The 16,915-nt window shown below is 38.4% G+C and overlaps 1 protein-coding gene across 1 annotated transcript in view; it reads left to right on the forward strand.

The window, feature by feature from the left end:
- Positions 1 to 3,869: 3,869 nt before the first annotated feature.
- The window catches only part of HEATR1 (HEAT repeat containing 1), a 46,075-nt gene continuing 33,029 nt past the window's right edge, over positions 3,870 to 16,915 (forward strand). The window contains exons 1-13 of the mRNA XM_072822941.1: positions 3,870 to 3,989; positions 4,259 to 4,432; positions 5,010 to 5,226; positions 7,216 to 7,357; positions 8,377 to 8,478; positions 9,114 to 9,254; positions 10,779 to 10,990; positions 11,143 to 11,276; positions 12,486 to 12,588; positions 13,477 to 13,587; positions 14,377 to 14,494; positions 15,549 to 15,656; positions 16,767 to 16,862. Of these exons, the coding sequence (XP_072679042.1) occupies positions 4,291 to 4,432; positions 5,010 to 5,226; positions 7,216 to 7,357; positions 8,377 to 8,478; positions 9,114 to 9,254; positions 10,779 to 10,990; positions 11,143 to 11,276; positions 12,486 to 12,588; positions 13,477 to 13,587; positions 14,377 to 14,494; positions 15,549 to 15,656; positions 16,767 to 16,862 (1,626 nt within the window). The 5' untranslated portion in view covers positions 3,870 to 3,989; positions 4,259 to 4,290. The remainder of the gene's footprint in view (positions 3,990 to 4,258; positions 4,433 to 5,009; positions 5,227 to 7,215; positions 7,358 to 8,376; positions 8,479 to 9,113; positions 9,255 to 10,778; positions 10,991 to 11,142; positions 11,277 to 12,485; positions 12,589 to 13,476; positions 13,588 to 14,376; positions 14,495 to 15,548; positions 15,657 to 16,766; positions 16,863 to 16,915) is intronic.

Genomic DNA, 16,915 nt, shown 5'->3' on the forward strand with positions numbered 1-16,915 from the left:
TAGGTAGATATAGATGTAACATGAATGAAGGGTGATACTAATTCTATACACTGTCAACTAGTTGGACATTGAATGGCAAGCTTGTGCATAATTTATGTTTTGTGAAAGAATTTTATTTATTTGCGAGAGAGAGAGAGAGAGAGAGAGAGCACAAGCAGGCAGAGGGGCTGAGGTAGAGTGAGAAGCAGACCCCCCACTGAGCAAGGAGACAGATTCCCCTGGGATCTCAAGGACCCTGATATCCTTACCTGAGCTGAAGTCAAACGTTTAACTGACTGAGCCACCCAGGTACCCCTTGTAAAAATATTTAACAAGGTAATAAGATTTACCAAAAATAAAAAAACTTCATCTTTAATTTTATTTGAAATTTTGTCATTAATTGTGATTGGTTTTATCTTCTTAAAAGAAAGATAACTGTTGAAAACAAGTGAAAAATAAAATGTATTGACTTTTTACTTAGTTCATGTTTTTATGAAAATATATTTGTTTTGTATACTTTGAATATAATTAAAATTTTTTAATCTTTTTGATCATTTTTGTCAACACAATTTGTGAAAATCTGGGTTAAACAACATAATTGGTAATTTTGCCGAAATGAAGGCAAAACTTTATGAGATAAATATATAGGAATGCTTTAGCTCTATATGTCTTTATTACTCATCCAAAATTATCAGCCAATCAACATTTTACCCAGACAGATACAATAATTAAATACTGTCATCTTTTATATTTTGTCATCTTTCATTCATATAAAAATTTTTTTATTTTGTCATTATAAATGTTTACTTGTCAAAGCTGTAGGTTATAACAGTTAACAGTAGAGGAGGAGTCAATAGTGTGTTAGGTTGACTTGTAACTTTTAAATACTTACACTAATGTCTTTTAGCCTATCTATGGCTTTGTAGTAATGTCACTAGCGTACTTATCACATTACTTGACGCTTTTCTGGTTTATCTATTTGCTTACTGTTTGTCTCTTCCTGGTGGAAAATAGATTCCATAAGAGTAGAAAGCCCAGCTGTCTTGTTCACCACTATATGCCTACCTAGTATAAAGTACACCTGGAACGAACCAAAATACCAATACCAGAGACTAAAAGAGGTAGGGTGAAAGTGGGAGAGTATCCTTTAAAAACAACTTATTCCTTCAAATGACTGTTAGAAACTGTGGAGTGGAGGTAGAGTCCTTGCCTTGAACAGTGATTGAAATGAAGAACAGGATTCATCACTCCTCTGTAATGTCATCCTTCATCAGATGAAAAAACATATGTTTAAAATACCATCTCTGAAAACCATGTTTATCCTTGCATCAAGAAATATGTATCAGTTATAGTTAAAGTTATGAATTTAATGAATGTAAATAGCAAAAGCTATGAAAAGGATTTTTAGACAACTGATATTTTAAATTCAAATAACAACTGAGAAAGTAGGTTTGTTCTGGTCCTCAAATGAATAATCAAACCAGGAGATGGGTGTATAGTTCCAAAAACCAAGGAGGAGATATCAGAAAACAATCAGGATGCATCCAAAGAATTCTTTTAAAATGGAGAAAAAGGGGGGGATCCCTGGGTGGCTCAGTGGCTTAGTGCCTGCCTTTGGCCCAAGGCATGATCCTGGAGACCTGGAATCGAGTCCCACATCAGGCTCCCTGCATGGAGCCTGCTTCTCCCTCTGCCTGTGTCTCTGCCTCTCTCTCTCTCTCTGTGTCTCTCATGAATAAATAAATAAAATCTTAAAAAAAATAAAATGAAGATATAATTCAAGATCATGGTATATTTTAAAATAAAATTTTAAGTATATATATATATATATATACTTAAATACATATATATGTATTTATGAATCTCTGACTTGTTTTCTTACTTTCCCAGTGTACTTCGAAAATAAAATTCAACATGGCACTGTATACCAATGGAACTGACGTAAAAAGGTATCAAAGATTTCAAAATGGAGCAAGCAAGCCTAGCTAAGCCTAGCTCTTTTAAATAGGGTGGAGAGTCCATAAAGTAGGAAAAATTTATGCACATCCTCATTGGAGGAATCATAAACTTTTTGCCAGCTGTAAGCCCTCCACCTGGAATTAACTCCCTCATCATCATGACATCTGAATCTTTCAAACTCTTCCACTTTGAAAGGAGGCAACTTGATCTGACAAGTTTCAATCCCTCATTTATCTATTAATCCAACCAATTCCAGTTAACATACTTTCAATTCCTATTTTGCATAGAGGACCTATATGAGAACTGCACTCATGACCATTCACCTTTGCATCTTTGTCCCCTCCTTACCTTCCTCAGAGCACAATTTGAGTTCCTATCTGTCTCCTGAACTGCAATTCTCATTGTCCAAATAAATGCCTGTTTGCTTGCCTTCTCAGTGAATTATTTCTTGGTTGACAAAGAGTTGATCCAAATACCCGTCGCACTTTTCTTTTAATTTTCATTTTGATAAAGCTTTTAAAAATGCACTCAGGAATTTTTAAAGAAAGAAAGCAAACATGTCTTGTGGTTGAAATGGTACTGATTTTCTTTTCTTACTACTTTAACGTCTCCCTAAGCTGATTGCTCTTGTGATGGCAAAATTCCCTTGACACATTAGGACAAAAAAAAAAAAAAAAAAAAAAAATTGAGAGATCTGTTTGTGAAGGTAAAGTAGATACCACCAGGACTTTTAAAAGTCCTGTTACCCTCTTAAGGCAATTAATACCACATGAAAAAGAAGATTATTAACTATCTGTAGGAATAACTGAAGAGATTTTTGGGTTGTTCTGAATGCTCTTAAAGCAAAACAACAACAAGCTCTGTTAATAGAAGACTAGAATGTGCACTGAGCATAGAAGCAGGGAGCCCCCAAATGTGCAACTGTTTCCAACAATCTTCAGGGAAGAGAGCTGTTGAAAGACTAACGTCTTGGTACCGAAAAGTTCATCTCTTGAGAGACACGAATGTATCCAGAAAAGGCATAGGAGGACATCCGATCATTCCTGCGTCCTGTGTAGCTCCTTGGAGAGAACTCTCATTTGCAGCACTTACACATTGCTTTGGAGACAGAGGGTGGTGTGTTCACTTGGGACAGTCTCCGGCCACATTCACCTCTAATGATGCCGAGGCCAGCAGGCGGGTGCTTGGGGCCTGGAGTGGGATGGGGATCACCGCGAAGGAGCAAGAGGGAACTTCCAGGGGTGGCGAACACTTTCTATGTCTTGACTGGGGAGATCGTTATGCCTCCCTCTTCATTTGTTGCAACCCCTAGAACTTTTGAGCTGTGGTAGCGAATGCGGTTTGTAGGTTGTATCGCAACGGGGTTAACTATAGAAGAAGAAGAAGAAGAAGAAGAAGAAAAAAAAAAAAATCCCAGCGTGTGGTCTCCAGAAATGCAAAGTGGTTACAAGAAGGTCCCCTCCAGCTCCAAGGCAGCGGCGTGCAGGGTTTACAGAGCGCTCCCACGGCGCGACCCGCAGCTCATCTCACGAAGTTCCTAGCCTTTCTCTGCTTGGTGGAGGAGGTCACAGACTCGGAGAGACGAAAGAGCTCGGGGAGCTCACACAGCGCAGGGGCGCCAGCGCGGGCCTTGAGCGCAGCCGACGTGACTTCACAGCTCACATTTTTAAGCCCTGGCGCCATCTGTGGTACACAGTAAGCTCTGGATAAATATAGGCGTCAAAAGAAAGGTTCCAGTTACAGATCCGTAACGCTCACGGGAGCTCGCCCCGCACCGAAGCCTTCCGGCGCCCACCGCGGGGCGCCCACTCCGAGCCCGCAGCGGAGGAGCCGCTGGGAGGCGGAAGGGGCGGGGCTTCCACCCAGAGAGGCGCAGTCAGCCTATCGCCTTTCTGACAAGCTTGTACTTCTTCTCTTGCCGTAGTGCCTGGGGCCGGAAGCTCTCCCAGCGTGCTTTGCGTTTCCGGGCGAGAGCCGGCCGCTCGGGCAGCGTGTGGGAGCTGCTGTGAGGTCTGGTTAGTCTGTACGCGCCTCCCCGAGTCAAGTTCTCGGTAAGCAGGGGCTTTAGCGAAGTAGGCGTTATCCCGAGGGAGGGTGTCGAGTCCTGCGGAGTCGGGGCTGAAGCAAGCCATGGCGCGGCCTCAGGGGCTTTAATTAAAGCTGCTGCTGTGGTGTCTGCTCCGCGGAGGCCGTGCGTCCCGGGCCAGAGGGGTGCGGCGCCGGCTGCGAGGGAGGTTACTTGTATGTGAGGCGTCCGAGGCTCCCAGTTAAGCCACCTTGCAGCTTCCTGGAGACTTTTCACGGTGGTTTTGTTTCCTAGCCGGTGTTTTTAGAAATCTGCCGGCGTCAGAGATGACGTCCTTAGCCCAGCAACTCCAGCGACTCGCCCTCCCTCAGAGTGACCGCAGCCTGTTATCAAGAGATGAAGTTGCTTCTTTGTTGTTTGACCCCAAGGAAGCGGCCACCGTCGACAGGGACACCGCCTTTGCCATTGGTGAGCGATCCACCCGTTAACTGAGAAAATCTGTGAAGCATTTCTCGCGGATGTGACTATCGTTTTCTCTTCTGACCCTCCCTCTTCCTTAACAGTTTCTAACTTGTTGGATTCTGTTGTTCAGGGAGAGAGAATGACAGCCATGTTCTAGATGCTTGAAAACTGTGCAGGTACCGGTATCTAAATTTCCCAGATGAAGAAACAAGGTTAGGGAAGTTAATTTGTAGAGCGAAGAAGGACAGCTCAAAAAGGGAGGAGGCGGTGGCTGGGCTGCAGGAGGCCTGGTTACTGAAAGGGTATTTTTGTTGTTGTTGTTGTTGTTGTGTTATGTTGTGGGATTTTTTGTTTGTTTGCTTTTTAAAAGACTGGCTCCTGCCAGGCAGAACTTTCTATTTCTCCTGGTTGGAAAGATAGGATTTATCTTTTATGTTGAAAACTAGAAATCTGTGTTTGGGACTGTATCATAGATTATACTTGCCGAAGAAATACAGAGATTTTGGGGGTAAGTAAAACTGTAAAAGAGGAGCGAGATGAGTTTGCTTGCAAAGAATTGTTAAATAAACCGGCCTTTTCCTAGGATGCACTGGCCTGGAAGAGCTGCTGGGGATCGACCCTTCCTTTGAGCAATTTGAAGCACCGTTGTTCAGCCAGCTAGCAAAAACACTGGAGCGCAGCGTTCAGACCAAAGCAGTGAACAAACAGCTGGATGAAAACATTTCATTATTTCTTATTCATTTGTCTCCTTACTTCCTGCTGAAGCCAGCACAGAAGTGTCTGGAGTGGTTGATTCACAGGTAGCATATAAAATTTATAGAAAGAATTACGGGCTAACAGCTTTGACCTTTTTAAAAAACTTAAGCAACGAGAGCACTTAAACCCACTTAAAGCTGAGAAATTAGGTCTGTTAAGAGATTAACACCATCTCTGTTGGGTTAGGTAAGCATGCCTCCTTGTTAAACTCAACTTTTGTTGATATCGAGAACTAGAACTCTTGGGGATCTAGTTAATAGGCCAGCTTGAGTTGTTCTAAGGAGCTCATGTTTACTTTGCCATGACAAATTGTTACTGCATACTTGAAGCAAAGAGAATCTGAAACCTCTTTCTTGCCCAAATAACCAAACCAATGCTTTGGGAGGAGGCAAATAGTATTCTCTAAAATATTGTAACTTAAGAAAAACAACAATAGCTAATATGTATTGAACATTTTTGTACCAGCTTCTGTTGTAAGCACTTTGCATGCACTATCTCAATGTTCACAGCATTCCTGTGGGAAGATAGTTTTATTATCCCCATTTTACAACTTACAAAATTGAGGCATCATTAAGTTACCTGAGTCCCACATCTAGTAAACTGAGATACAAGACTGTTTCCAAGGTTTGGTCTTTTATCCTCTTTGGAAATTGTCTCCGTAAGTATCCTCAGTTTACTTTCTCACTTAATGGCCATCACATCACAGCTTACACAATCTTGTTTATTCTGCCATGTGTTACATGTTTTAGAAGTAGAAAGAGCTCCATTTCATTAATAGGAGACATGGGGATAAAGTGATTTCCCTTCTGGAAGCAAGTGACTTATTCAGAAAATATAAGTTTAATTTGGGTCTTCTGATTATCAGAACATTAGAGTCATCGGACAAAAAACTATAAGTCTGTAATATTTACCTTTTTCTTATAGCATTTAATTCCCTGCCCCCAATAGATCATTAGTATAAGGAGTACCTTTATTATTTATTGATGTAATTTATTTATTAAGCAAACATTAAATTAACACAAGATAAGTAGGCTGCCCTTGATTGTTGTTTTGAAATAAAGGTATATGCAAAGTTTGGGGTGTGTTGTGTGTTGCCTGAGGTAGTTGAGGAAAGCTTCATGGAGAAAGTAGCATCTTGGCTAGTAAGTTTAGAGTTTAGATGGACATGTAAGAGAGCACTTCACTGGGAGAATTAGGAAAAGCATTCTGAGAAAGGAGACATTTGAGCTCAGTCTTCAAGGCTAGAAAGGATTTAATGTATCTGATGTAATTAATGAACCTCTTATTATGGTAGAGGAGCCAATACAAAGTTTTGTGAAGTTAGGGACAAATTATACATGTTTGTAATTTGACAGTTTTTAAATTTTATTTTTAATTTTTTAAAAGATTTATTTACTCATGAGAGACACAGAGAGAGAGAGGCAGAGACACAAGCAGAGGGAGAAGCACGCTCTCTGTAGGGAGCCCAATGTGGAACTAAATCCCAGGACCCTGGGATCATGACCTGAGCTGAAGGCAGATGCTCAACCACTGAGCCACCCAGGCGTCCCTTTGACAGTTTTTTTTAATTCAAAGAAAGTAATGTGATTTTCATTAGTCTTCTGGTTTTAGAATTCTGATAATTAGGTAAGCTGAGGAAGCTGCGAAAGGTGAATTTCAGAGCACTGAGAGAAGCCAAGCTTTACTGCTTAGTTGACCCATTGCTTTTCTGTTGGTTTGACCACAGTAATCACATAGTTTTATTAATAATAGGTTTAAAAAAAAAAAGTCAAGAGAAAGTGAATGGAATGTAAATTTTGATACTGAATATTCTAAAATGTTACTAAGAGTTGACTGAACCCTACTGATGAGTACTTTAATGCAAAATAGAGACTTATCATTTAGTGCTTTTATCTTGCTTATAGTTGTGTGCTTGTTTTCACTGATATTTATTCTGAGTAGTTTGAGTTCATTGATATGCAATTTGGACATGTAAGGAAATATGTGCTTGTAGGTTTGTGTCAGTTTGAATTGTTTGCTTTCTCCCCCCCTAGGTTTCATATCCATCTTTATAATCAAGATAGCCTCATTGCTTGTGTTCTACCATACCATGAGACAAGAATATTTGTACGGGTTATACAGCTTCTAAAAATTAATAATCCAAAGCACAAATGGTTTTGGTTGTCACCAGTTAAGGTATGATTGTTGAATGACACGTATTTTACTGAATATTGAACATGGCAGTTCAGCCTAGGAGGAGGACAAATGGGAACAAAAGTAGACTAACAGACTGTAGGAGACTAACAGACTGTAGGAACATGGAAAGAGTTAACTTTCTGCATGATGATAGTGAGGTCAGTGATCAGAATTAGTAAAAAGAAAGGAATGAGAGTTTTTAGTTGGAATTATAGTTTAAGAGTTTGAATATAAAGCGCTTCAACTAAAGAGTGTTCAGGAAGAGAAAGCCAACCATTATAAAGTGTATCAAACTACTCCCTCTCCTAATAACATCAAGACCATTTTTTTTTCCTACCTCTATACACAGACACTGATGCTCTCTAAACACACATTTCAAGTATGCAAACTTTTGTTTTGTTTTTTAATTTTTATTTATTTATGATAGTCACACACACAGAGAGAGAGGCAGAGACACAGGCAGAGGGAGAAGCAGGCTCCATGCACCGGGAGCCCGACGTGGGATTCGATCCCGGGTCTCCAGGATTGCGCCCTGGGCCAAAGGCAGGCGCCAAACCGCTGCGCCACCCAGGGATCCCGCAAACTTTTGTTTTGCTCAATATTTATTGAGCACCCAGTACATGCCATGCATGATGCCAAGAGGTAGGAATAGCAGCATAAGTTCTCTGTGTTCTTAGTCTATTTCTATTACTAGTGTTATTATAAAGCAGAGACAACCCAATTTAACTAGTAGAGTTCCTAAGAATCTAGAGATTTAGATAAAAACATATCAAAATGCAAAACATGGTAAGTAGGCAATATTTACTGAGTACCTGCACCCTCACTGTTGACTTCTGGATTTCTAAAGTTTGCAACAATTTTGTATGTTAATCCTATCTCTACCACCAGGTGTATGGAGAGACTATTTTGTATTAATGAACTGTACCAATATGAAGCTGTTACTGTGACAGGTACTTTTAAAAATAATAATCAGTTGATGAATGTCCTTAATGATAGTTGGTTCTTTCTGTCTCTAACAGCAACACGGAGTGCCCTTAGCTAGAGGAACTTTGATTACCCACTGCTACAAAGATCTTGGTTTCATGGATTTCATTTGTAGTCTGGTGACCAAATCGGTGAAGGTGAGTAGTATATTCCATGACTGTATAATTCCATTAAAAAATTGCTTGCTTTCAGTGAAGAAGGCCTGCTAAGGCATTTCCTAATGACTGTACTTTGAAGAAGTTCCCCTTGAGTGACATACTGTTGGGGAACATGAGCAGTTTGATCAGTCTTTCATCACCAAAGGAGTTTTCCTCCAAAATAAATTATTCTCCTCTTGCCAAATTCTGTTTATAATGACTGTTTAAAGAAAGATGATCAAAAATGTCAGGAGGGGGGCACCTGGGTGGCTCAGTTGGTTAAGCGTCTGCCTTTGGCTCAGGTTATGATCCCAGCGTCCTGGAATTGAGTCCCACATCAGGCTCCCTGCTCCAAGGGGAGCCTGCTTCTCCCTCTGCGTATGTCTGTGTCTTTCTCTGTGTTTCTCATGAATAAATAAATAAAATCTTTTAAAAATAATTAAAAAATAAAAATGTCAGGAGGATTGTTCATTCTTGTCATAGTTTAATTGAACCATTGCATTTGTGTACTTAATGTTACATATGGTAAAAATGAACATGTCAGCTTGAAGTAGTTGAGAGCTATAAATATTCTTATACTTTTATCTAATTGGCCTTTCACTTTTATAAGTGCTATGTTTGTGTTTTTGTTCTAGATTTTTACTGAGTACCCTGGGAGTTCAGCTCAATTGAGGGTGCTCTTAACTTTTTATGCTTCTACCATCGTGTCTGCCATAGTGACTGCTGAGGACAAATTGGATAATATAGTAGCCAAGCTATTTCCGTACATCCAAAAGGTTGGTCCTGCTCATATGTAAAGTAGATTATTTTGTACTTGAAGTAATTTCCTGGCTTTTTAAAAGTTTCACTTAGACATAAATATTTTAAAATTAAAGACCTGTATCAGATGGTTGGTAAGACTTAATTTTTTGGTTAAAAAAAAAAAAAGACTTGTCCTAAAAACTTAATTAACCAGAGTGTGATCTTAATTAGGGCTCCTTAAGAATAAATGTTGGCTATTTGGCCCTGCCACTATCTTCCAGATCTGTTTTCTTAACAGTCATGTTAACTCACTGGAAAAGGAATGGATTAGATCTCATCAGAGCATAGGCTCTCATTCTTTTTACAATGACTTGCACTTCTCAATATTTTTTCTTCCCAAGTTCCTTGTTGCCTATCACCCTTCCAAGTTCCCTGTGGATTTGGTGGAAGCCTTGTGGAAGGTCACATCTGGGCTCTAGGCCTTTACGCGCCCTGTGCTGGCTTCACCAACCCACAGGCCTGAGTGTGAGATGGGACGACACAGGCGGCCAAGGATCCAAAGCGATTGCCGCCACTGTGGCCCAGCGAAGGAGCGCTTTTACAGCTACACGAGGAAAGAGTGGTCATTCTGTCGTTAAACAGCACATATTCTATATAAATAAAAAGTAAAAAGGGGGAGGAGATGGGGAACGGAACGAAAATTGGCACAGACATTGATATATTGCTTTCCAGTTTCTTTCTTTTTTTTTTTTTTTTTTGCTTTCCAGTTTCAATGCGACATGCAAATCATGACACCAAGGGAACAGAAACGAGGGCTGGGTTTAGATTTTCTAAGCCAGATGTGTTCCCCTTGCGGGGCTGGAGGGTTGCTCAGATGGATGGGGAGCCAGGCCAGGGGCAGCCCGGAGCTAGAGGCCTGAGAAACCCCGTGAATTCAGAAATGTGAAGAGGGCACAGGACCCTGCTCTCTACCTTAACCCCCTAGGAGAGCAGCACTACTTGAAAGTGGTGGATCTGCTCTCCTCACAGGAAAAAAGTACAAAGAAATAAATATGAGGACATAAAACCTTCAAGAGACTGTTTTCTGCTGTATCCCCCAGCCCCCTGCTTCCGTAGGTCCACGAGCAGAGGGGAGGTTGGGGGGCACATGCCCCCCCAGCATGTGCTGCAAGTTCAGGTGGGAGCTGCCTTGTGAGGCGAACCCTCCCACCCTCACTTTCACTTCCTACCGTTGTTCCAAAATTATTGTCTTTAATGAGACAGTTTTGTTTCTGAAGTCTCCTTTACACTGGTAGGTGTTTGCCTATAAAAGAAAAGCTGGTTGTCCCCTGTTAGCATAAAGAGTGGGTGTTTGAGTTGGGAGACCTTCTGAGATCCCTCATCTAGAAGACTTATCTCTTCTCAAGAAAAGAGGTCAACTTCTGAAGAGTGGTTGACTCTGTGTTAGGTAGTATTAATCTTTAACATGGCATTTTCAATTTGTCAAGATAAAGTGACATTTTAAATAGAGTTAAATAGTATAGTTTATCATTTTTTCTTATATCTTAAAAAATATTTAGGGATTGAAGTCATCTTTACCAGATTACAGAGCTGCAACGTACATGATAATATGTCAGATTTCTGTGAAAGTGACAATGGAAGATACCTTTGTTAATTCGTTGGCATCGCAGATCATCAAAACACTGACCAAAATTCCCTCTTTGATAAAGGATGGATTAGGTTGCTTGATAGTGCTCATGCAGAGACAGAAGCCAGAGAGCCTTGGGAAAAAGTATGTATAATTGAATTGAGAAATGATAATAATTACAGGAGAATGAATTTATTTTGTATATATCTTTTCAAAGATAAGTTTTATACTGTTTTTAAGTTGCCATGTATTATATGATTTCTAAAGTTCCATCTTATGTACTTATTTCTTCAAAGGCCATTTTCTCACTTGTGTAATGTTCCTGATCTTATTACAATACTTCATGGGATTTCTGAAAAACATGACATCAGTCCTCTTCTGCGTTACATGCTTCCCCATCTGGTTGTCTCCATCATTAATCATGTTACAGGTATCTATGTAGTTTTACGTTTTGTGTTGAGAAGAGATCTTATTAAATATCTTTAGATTTTGTGTTGAGAATCTTAGTGTCTAAGGTTATCTTAAAATAGGAACCGAGCTTTTGATTACATCTTTAAGATATTTAAAATTTTTACTGTCTGATTGTTTTTGTGTAATTTATTCTTATGTGAAAAACATTTGGGATGGGAAGTAGGTTGTTTGAAGGGGGATCCTTGTTAATTGAATAATAAGCTCAGAATTCTGTTTTGTTTTCTTTCTAAGTCTGTTCTTAAACAGTCTCCACGGGAAGATGACCATGGAATTATTTTTAAATGATTAAAATATGTGGCCAAGTAAAACTTTCTCTTCTTGTTTAGGTATTAATGAACTTCAGTGATTCATTTTCTAATAAATATTCAGTTGCCAGAAATTTTTTCCTCCTTTGAGTCACTCACTGACCATAGACCAGGAAAATCTCATAGGTAAACACCCAGACTTTTAAAAAGACATTAAAAAGATGATTAAAAGTGATTATTTCCAATATATGCTTTTTAGCCTTTAATGAATACAGAAGGACATGAAGAAATACTTGGTGCTATTGCCACTTAGACTAAGAAAGAGGTACTAAGGAAGACATCTCTAAATTATGTCAATTTATGGGAAGATTAGGTTTATTTAACCACATCTTGGTTTACATATGTGTTTCAGAAATGTGGCTAGCATGTATAAAAGTACGTTTTTCCTCTTCTGGTGGTGGTGAGTAATGTCACAATCTTTGAAGGCAGGGCCAACATCTTATTTGTGATACATCTGTAGTCAATCTGGAATTAGAAGATCAGTAAGACATATTGAGATGAAAGTTGATCCTGTTTTCCGAGCTAGTTTATTGAGATTAGGCTTGGGTCCTAAATTCAACCACTTGTAATATGACCTGGAATGACTATTTTTTGGACTTCTATTTTAATAAGACGGCCATGAATAACTTACTAAAAATAGAGAATTTCAGGTAAAGTATAGATGAGAGTAGTATATACAAAAATGTTGTAAAAAATTTCAGAGGCTAAATAGGTGATATGCAGTTTTATAAACCAGTAAAAAGCTGGACACTGATGGATATGGTTCAAAGTTATTCCTATAGAAATATTTTCTGCTGTAAATAAATTTAATAATGTAAGTGCAAGAAATTTTTACCAATTTTACTTTATTTTGTATACTTAAGGAGAAGAAACTGAAGGTATGGATGGACAAATTTACAGGAGACATTTAGAAGCTATACTTTCAAATATATCACTGAAGAACAACTTAGACCATTTGTTAGCTAGGTGAGCTATTATTTTTGATGTGCTTTTGATTTATATTTTTCTTTTCAGACTTGATTAGCACTATTCCAGTATGTCTTTATGATGTACTTTTTTATTTATCCGTATCATCTCATTAATTATAAGTACTTAGTGCGATAGTTGTGACAATAGAAGGAAAAAGTAATTTCTCTTTAGTGCTTATGTGCGATCATGGAAAATTAAGCTAAATTTGGGTTATAGCTTCATGTAACTAGTGGCTATATAGAGTTGCCTGTTAATAAATGCATCAAAATGCCTGAAACAATACCTCACAGTTGTCATTTAGTAAGTATCAATTAGAAACTTAATACTGAGGGTTGGTGAAGTAGAGGGTATTTCTTCCTTTTCTGTAAAGATAGTTGTTTCCCATTTTCTTTTTTTACTTAAAGGGCAACTTGATACAAGTGAAAATAATGTAGGCATTGCAGTCAGACTTGGACTGCCTCTCTCATTTTCAGCAGAGTAGTAGATTCTGAAGGTCAGAATGGCCTGGATCTGGTTTTGCTATTGTGTAAAGTGGCCTGTCTGCTGGTGTGTGTCATTCCTGCCTGTCGCTCACAGAGTTGGCTTGTGAATTAAATGAGGGTAAATGCGGGAAGTACTGTTGAGAGTGTGGGCCCCAAGATCAAACTGAGTTTGCAAACCTACTCTACTTGCGGCACAGGAGGTCTCACTAAGTGTTGGCTATGCTGGTTCTCCTTTGATCTCAGGCCACTTACAAGAATTCTTAGCCCCCGTTTTTGTATGTGTAAAGTGAGAATGACTTCTACCTTGTGGAAGTATGGTAGATAATATTTCTAAAGCATCTGGAACATAATGGGTACGTAAATAGTAGCTCTCATGTCTGCTGATACTTGTTTTGTTTTGCAGCCTTCTTTTTGAAGAGTATATTTCCTATAGTTCACAGGAAGAAATCCATCCTGATAAAGTATCTTTGCTTAATGAACAGTTTCTTCCACTTATCAGACTTCTAGAAAGCAAGTAAGTTGTTTGTGCCTCTTGTTTTGTAAAAGAAGATTCACAGGTCACATTGGAATGAATTTTAAAGAGCCCTCCCCACCCCACCCCCCCGGAAGACAGCTAGGGGATTCAGGTATATTTGAAATATTTTCATATAGGAAGTAGCGGCTGTGTGGAGACTGTAGAGAGTATAGTTTTTTTTATTTTTTTATTTTTTATTTTATTTTATTTTTTTTTAATTTTTTATTTATTTTATGATAGTCACAGAGAGAGAGAGAGAGAGGCAGAGACACAGGCAGAGGGAGAAGCAGGCTCCATGCACCGGGAGCCCGACGTGGGATTCGATCCCGGGTCTCCAGGATCGCGCCCTGGGCCAAAGGCAGGCGCCAAACCGCTGCGCCACCCAGGGATCCCTATAGTTTTTTTTATAGAGAGACGTTACAATGAGAATAGGCATAGTAACTTGATTAACATCATTTGGTTTTACATATACCATTTGTTAAAATTTTAAGTCTTGGGATCCCTGGGTGGCGCAGCGGTTTGGCGCCTGCCTTTGGCCCAGGGCGCGATCCTGGAGACCCGGGATCGAATCCCACGTCGGGCTCCCGGTGCATGGAGCCTGCTTCTCCCTCTGCCTGTGTCTCTGCCTCTCTCTCTCTCTCTGTGTGTGTGTGTGACTATCATAAATAAATAAAAAAAAAAAAAAAATTTTTAAGTCTTAGTCTCAGGAATTTTTAAGTTTCATTTATGTATTGGTGCGTGTGGTCAGTAACATCACTAAGAATAATTAACTCTTTAATTTCTTCCCAGATATCCTAGAACATTAGATATTGTACTAGAGGACCGCCTAAAAGAAATTACAGATCTAAAAAAACAAGAGCTTTTTCATCAGTTTATTTCTCTTTCTACAAGTGGAGGGAAGTATCAGGTAAATTTTTCTTCAGAGGAATTACTGCAGTTATGGGTATGTGGTTTGTATGGTTACTTGAAGAGCTCTGGAAGGAAATTTCCTACTTCGCTCATTTCTTTGGAAAGTTTTATGGACAGATATGGTTTAATACAATTTACCTAGTCCCTTTAAGTAAGGCTGTGAGGCAGGAGTCAAATCATTGGAAAGGCACGGTAATTTAAAAAACAGTGCAATACTTATTTAGGAAAAGTATTGTCCGGAAATGTTACAAATAATCATTAGCAATCACCAGAACGTAGCTTCACTTAGTTTCCAGTGTGTCCTTATTTTTCTCCCATAGCTGCAACTTCCAGTGCAGTACCCACTAGCCACATGTGGCTATTTAAGTCACTGATTAGGAAAAAGGAGGTGGATTTTAATTTCACGATCATGTTAGAACTTCAGAAATTTATTGGTAATTCACCCTAAATCTTTTTACTAGAAGTTAGACAGGTAAGCAGTTCTTACAATTGGCCTTGAAAGTAAATATTATGAAGAAAAATGTGATTGTTTTGGTTTTTCTCTTCCATACTTAGACTTTCATCTTTCATGGCATTTCATTTCCAAATCTTGGAATGATAGACAAATATCCTTCTTAGTCTGATTATATTCAGTCATTCATTCGACTATCATTGTTGGGTCATTTATATGAATTGCTTTCTGTCTTCAGTGACCAATTTTTAAAGTTATATTTTCATTTAGGTGCTAATACAGTGATTTATTTTAGATGCTTCTTAGGCTAGAGTCAGATATACAGAAAGAATGCAAAATTACTTCATAAAATTGCCTCACTAAATAAACCTACACACAGACACATGTACTCAAAATCACAACATTAACAATACACATTTCTTTTTCATCTGTTGTAACTCATACCATGATTCAGAGACGAGTATTTTACTTGATTTCTGAAATTAGATGGTGGTTACCAAATATGTTGGGCATTTTAGGGCAGTTTTCTCTAGTTTTTATTCTTGATCAGATGCTGAGATTTAATGGTGAAATCATTTGGTGATTGTGATGAATCCTGTAGTTTTTAGCAGATTCTGATACCTCTTTGATGCTCAGTCTGAATCATCCACTTGCTCCGGTGAGAATTCTGGCCATTAATCATCTGAAAAATATCATGAAAACATCAGAGGTTTGTATCAAATAGCCTCATTTGTGATATATTCGTCCTTGTGGTGAACAGTGACATTCTAGAATAAGAAATTGAGGTTACCAACTATAATTGATACTGTGTAATTTATAGACATAAGGTAAGTATTTTTAACGTTATGTATTGTAATTACAGTTACTGTCTTTCTCCACATGTTTTGATTTCATTTTCCCTTCTCCATCAGTGACAGAACATAGATTCTGTTCTAAATTTCACATTGGGATATTTGTCTACTTGCTAGTTCTTGAGAAAATTTTGGTGACCTTTGATACATGAAACTTGGACTTTAGTTTTGTGAGTTCTAGGGATTTTTGTTTTATCTCCCAAAAGAGTGCCCTGTTGCTTTTTTGTGGCATTATTTAGTTCTATTTTTTTCACCACCTACAGGTAGGGATATATTTATACTGACTTGTATTCTTATCTTTCTATTACTTTGAATGATTATATGCTTTATTTTCTTTTGTTAGTTAAAAATAGGATCTCTTTTTTTTTTTTTTTTAACTGATGGGCACCTGGCTTCTTAGTGCATGCCCTTATCTTTGTAAAAATCTTGATAATGATAGCTAACTTTTAAGAGAGTTTACAGTGTGTAAGGCCTTGTTCTAAGAATTGACATGTATTATTTCATTTTGTAGCAGTCCTTTGAGATAGGTACTATTAATCTATCTTATGGATGAGAATAGTGAGACCTGAAAAAGTTTACTTGTCCAAGGTCACACAGTTGGTAAGTAGTGGAGTTAGGATTTAAACCCAGGCGTTTTGGTTCTTCAGTCTGTGCACTCTCAATAACTGGGCTCTTATTTTTACTTAGCAAGATGAACTTAATGCAAAAATTATGTTTCAATTATGCATATTCTATGGTAGTTTCAGTAGAAACTACGAAGAGTTTGTACCAAATAATTACTAATCTAAAAAAAGTCATTTAGAGATGATCTAGATCATTCAGTGCAAGTATACTTAGAGTGTTGGAATTTGTGTCCAGGCCAGAGCCTGTGTTTCTTGACTGATAATCTAGAGTGCTTTTCACTAAGCTTTCTTTATAGTGTAAAACCTAAGGAGGTTTTAGCAACAACTAATTTTTTTTTCTTTTAGGAAAATGTCGATGAGTCTTTCATAAAAGAAGCTGTTTTAACCCGATTAGGTGATGATAGCATAGATGTTGTTTTGTCAGCCATGAATGCTTTTAAGGTGAGCTAATTTGAGCAGGAACACTGTAATAATGATTTACACCATTTATAAAT

Source organism: Canis lupus, chromosome 4 (assembly GCF_048164855.1).
Source record: "Canis lupus baileyi chromosome 4, mCanLup2.hap1, whole genome shotgun sequence".
Classification (NCBI taxonomy): domain Eukaryota; kingdom Metazoa; phylum Chordata; class Mammalia; order Carnivora; family Canidae; genus Canis; species Canis lupus.